Source organism: Coptis chinensis, chromosome 6, assembly GCF_015680905.1.
Source record: "Coptis chinensis isolate HL-2020 chromosome 6, ASM1568090v1, whole genome shotgun sequence".
Lineage (NCBI taxonomy): Eukaryota > Viridiplantae > Streptophyta > Magnoliopsida > Ranunculales > Ranunculaceae > Coptis > Coptis chinensis.
In genome coordinates, this window is record NC_141461.1 from 42,214,184 (window position 1) to 42,217,196 (window position 3,013).

At 38.3% G+C, this 3,013-nt stretch overlaps 1 protein-coding gene across 1 annotated transcript; it reads left to right on the forward strand.

The window, feature by feature from the left end:
• Nucleotides 1-1,118: 1,118 nt before the first annotated feature.
• On the forward strand, nt 1,119-2,077 carry LOC147493037 (uncharacterized). The gene is made up of 2 exons (XM_086567727.1): nt 1,119-1,206; nt 1,316-2,077. The coding sequence occupies exons 1-2, from the start codon at nt 1,150-1,152 to the stop codon at nt 2,075-2,077; spliced, it is 819 nt and encodes a 272-aa protein (XP_086423853.1). The 5' UTR covers nt 1,119-1,149.
• Nucleotides 2,078-3,013: the final 936 nt, after the last annotated feature.

Genomic DNA, 3,013 nt, shown 5'->3' on the forward strand with positions numbered 1-3,013 from the left:
CAAGAGTGGACTCCTAGGACTCAGGGACCTTCCATTGGTAGGATGTATTTTGCAAGCCCTAATGCCGGGGAGCGGTTTTATCTACGCTTGCTACTTACTGTTGTAAAAGGGCCTACCTCCTTTGCATATCTTTATAAAGTCGGTGATACCGTGTACAGCACATACAAAGAAGCATGTATTGCCCGTGGGCTGTTGGAAGCTGATGATGAGTGGATACAATGCCTAGAAGAGGCGATAATGAAAACCGGATATCAACTCACGGAGGTTGTTTTGTGTAATTCTTTTAGAGTGTCATCCGTTACGACCAGATATACTTTGGAGCAAATTTGCATCGAGTATATGTGATGATCTTGGACAATCGGCTTCAACAAAGCCACGACATCCCGAGATCCAACCGATGAGCAAATAACAGATTACGGCTTATATCCGTGGAACAAATCCTTTTAGAATGGGGAAGACATTGGAAGATTTCCGCCCATGCCAAAGCAAAAGGAGGATTGGAGCAAAATTGTTGGCAATAGGCTCATTTGGGAGCAACGCCAACTTCAAAGATGAAGGCATAGGAGAAGAGGCTGCAGTTGATGTGAGTCGCCTTAATGCCTAACAACTTCATGCTTATCTGCTGCGGATCGATTCAAGATATGGTGACAAGGGCAAACTTTTCTTTTTGAATGGAGCAAAATTGTGCAGGGAAAACTTTTTGTATAATACAATTGCAAAGGCTTGCCGCAAAGACGGGTCTTATTGTCATCATGGTGGCATCATCGAATTGCATCTCTGTTATTATGCGGTGGACGACCTTTGCTCATTCTACATTTAAAATTCCAATTGATGTGATGGATACCACTTTTTGCGGCTTCACTAAACATTCTTCGACCTTTGTCGACCTATTTAAAGAAACAAAACTAATTGTTTGGGGACGAGGTGCCCATGCAACATAGATACTTGTGTTGAGGCCGTGGATAGAACACTTCAAGATATTTGTGGAAACAAGAAGATATTTGGTGGTATCACTACAGGTTCTTGGTGGTGATTTTCGACAAACACCTACTTGCTATATACGTTAGGCGGAGAGAGCAATTTGTTGGTGCATCACTACGCGCTCTTTCCTTTGGAGTTATTTAGAAGTTTTGCACTTGATACGAGAACATGCGGCTTGAAATGGCAGAGTCCAAGAATGTCGAATTCGCCGATTTTTTGTTGGAGGTGTGCTACTAATGCCTTCTAATTAGAATGTTTTTTTCTCCATTAGTTCCATATATAAACGAACTATTTTAGAAACTAATGAATTCATTTTTTGCTTTGATTCATTTAGATTGGTTCAAATCCCAAAGAATGCGTACAATTGCCGAATGGAATACGCAAGTGTACCAATATCCAAGAACTCATCTTCTCTGTCTATCCCCAATTGGATGTTATGGACACACCGTCTCCAAATTTCTTAACTGATCGCACTATTCTTGCTGCCTGTAATGATGATGTGAGTGCAATTAATGAGGTTGCACTGAATTTGTTTCCTGGTGAAGCGCTTGAGTATTTGGCGGCAGATAAAATCATCGAAGATGATATTGATAATCCAAGTGGGGCTCACTATCCCACCGAGTTTCTGAACTCCCTCGACCCTTCTAGCTTACCACCTTTCAATCTCAAGTTAAAACCTGGATGCCCTATAATGTTGCTCAGGAACATAGCACCTAAAGATGGGCTTTGCAATGGGACACGACTTATGGTGCTTCAATGTGCGAGTAAAGTCCTTCAAGCCAAAATTTTGACTGGAGAGAAAGCTGGAAATCCGGTACTCATCCCAAGAATATCTCTGGCTCCCTCAAATGCAGAGTTGCCTTTCAAACTATCAAGACGACAATTCCCTGTTCGACTAGCTTATACCATGACAATTAATAAGTCGCAAGGCCAGTCAGTGAAATATGTTGGCATTGATTTGAGGACACCGGTTTTCAGTCATGGGCAACTCTATGTGGCCATGTCCAGATGTACTTCTTCAAAAAGAATATCCGTTTTCTTCCACCTAATGCAAGAAATTGTACTACAAATGTCGATACCCGAAGTTCTTCTCTAAGGACATCGATACCAATGAGAAAAGGCAAGTGAGAAATTAAAGAATGTTACTTTTATTGATTTAGAAAATAAATAATATATTGTATCCATATATATGCTATGTAAGTTTTATGATAGTTTTTTTGTTGATGATAAGCGTGGATACTCAAAAAATAAGAATAGAGATTATTTTATTTTGAAAACCATCTCTTTTGTGCTAAATGTATCAAGTCTAAAAATCATCATGTGTATGTGGTTTGTTTTGCGGTACCAAGTTAAATTGCCATAATTTTTCAGCGACATGATTGTAGTCTTTGCTCCATGGCGGATTTATCCATATGGTAGCAGAATGGTGTGAACAGTATGCATAGAGAGGAGAATGAGAGAAATGAGGAACTCGATAAGTGGGCGTGGAGTATTTATTTTATTTTATTTTTCACTAGAATTAGCCCCGTGAAAAAAATTATGCAAAGTCTTCTTTAATGTTTAATGAGTTGTCTTTTAGTTTTAGAAGTAATTTGTGTTATGTATAAATATGAAGTTATATATTTTGGTATGGTTGATCTATGAGAATTGTATTGTTTGATTTTCAGGTTATGACAGGATTTAGGTTTTTGAAATGTTGAAAATACAAAGGAGACTCTGTTGGATTTTTTTATTTTTTTTTTAAAAAATGATGATGCTCTTAATTGAAGACTCTCTCCCTTTATTTTCATCATTCTCATTCTGATATGTATTAAATTAATGAATGTATAAGAGTATGTGTAATGAGTTGGTTTGTGAGAAATGAAATGCATAGAATTGCAATAATTAAACTCACTTGAGTATGCGTATGAAATGATTATGAAGTATAAAACTGTTGGAAATGGTTATATCATCGATACAATGCTACCATAGAGATGGTCTCTCTTGGGGTGTTGTTCAAAAGCAATGTGTCTAGAGTGCCGACTGGCACGGG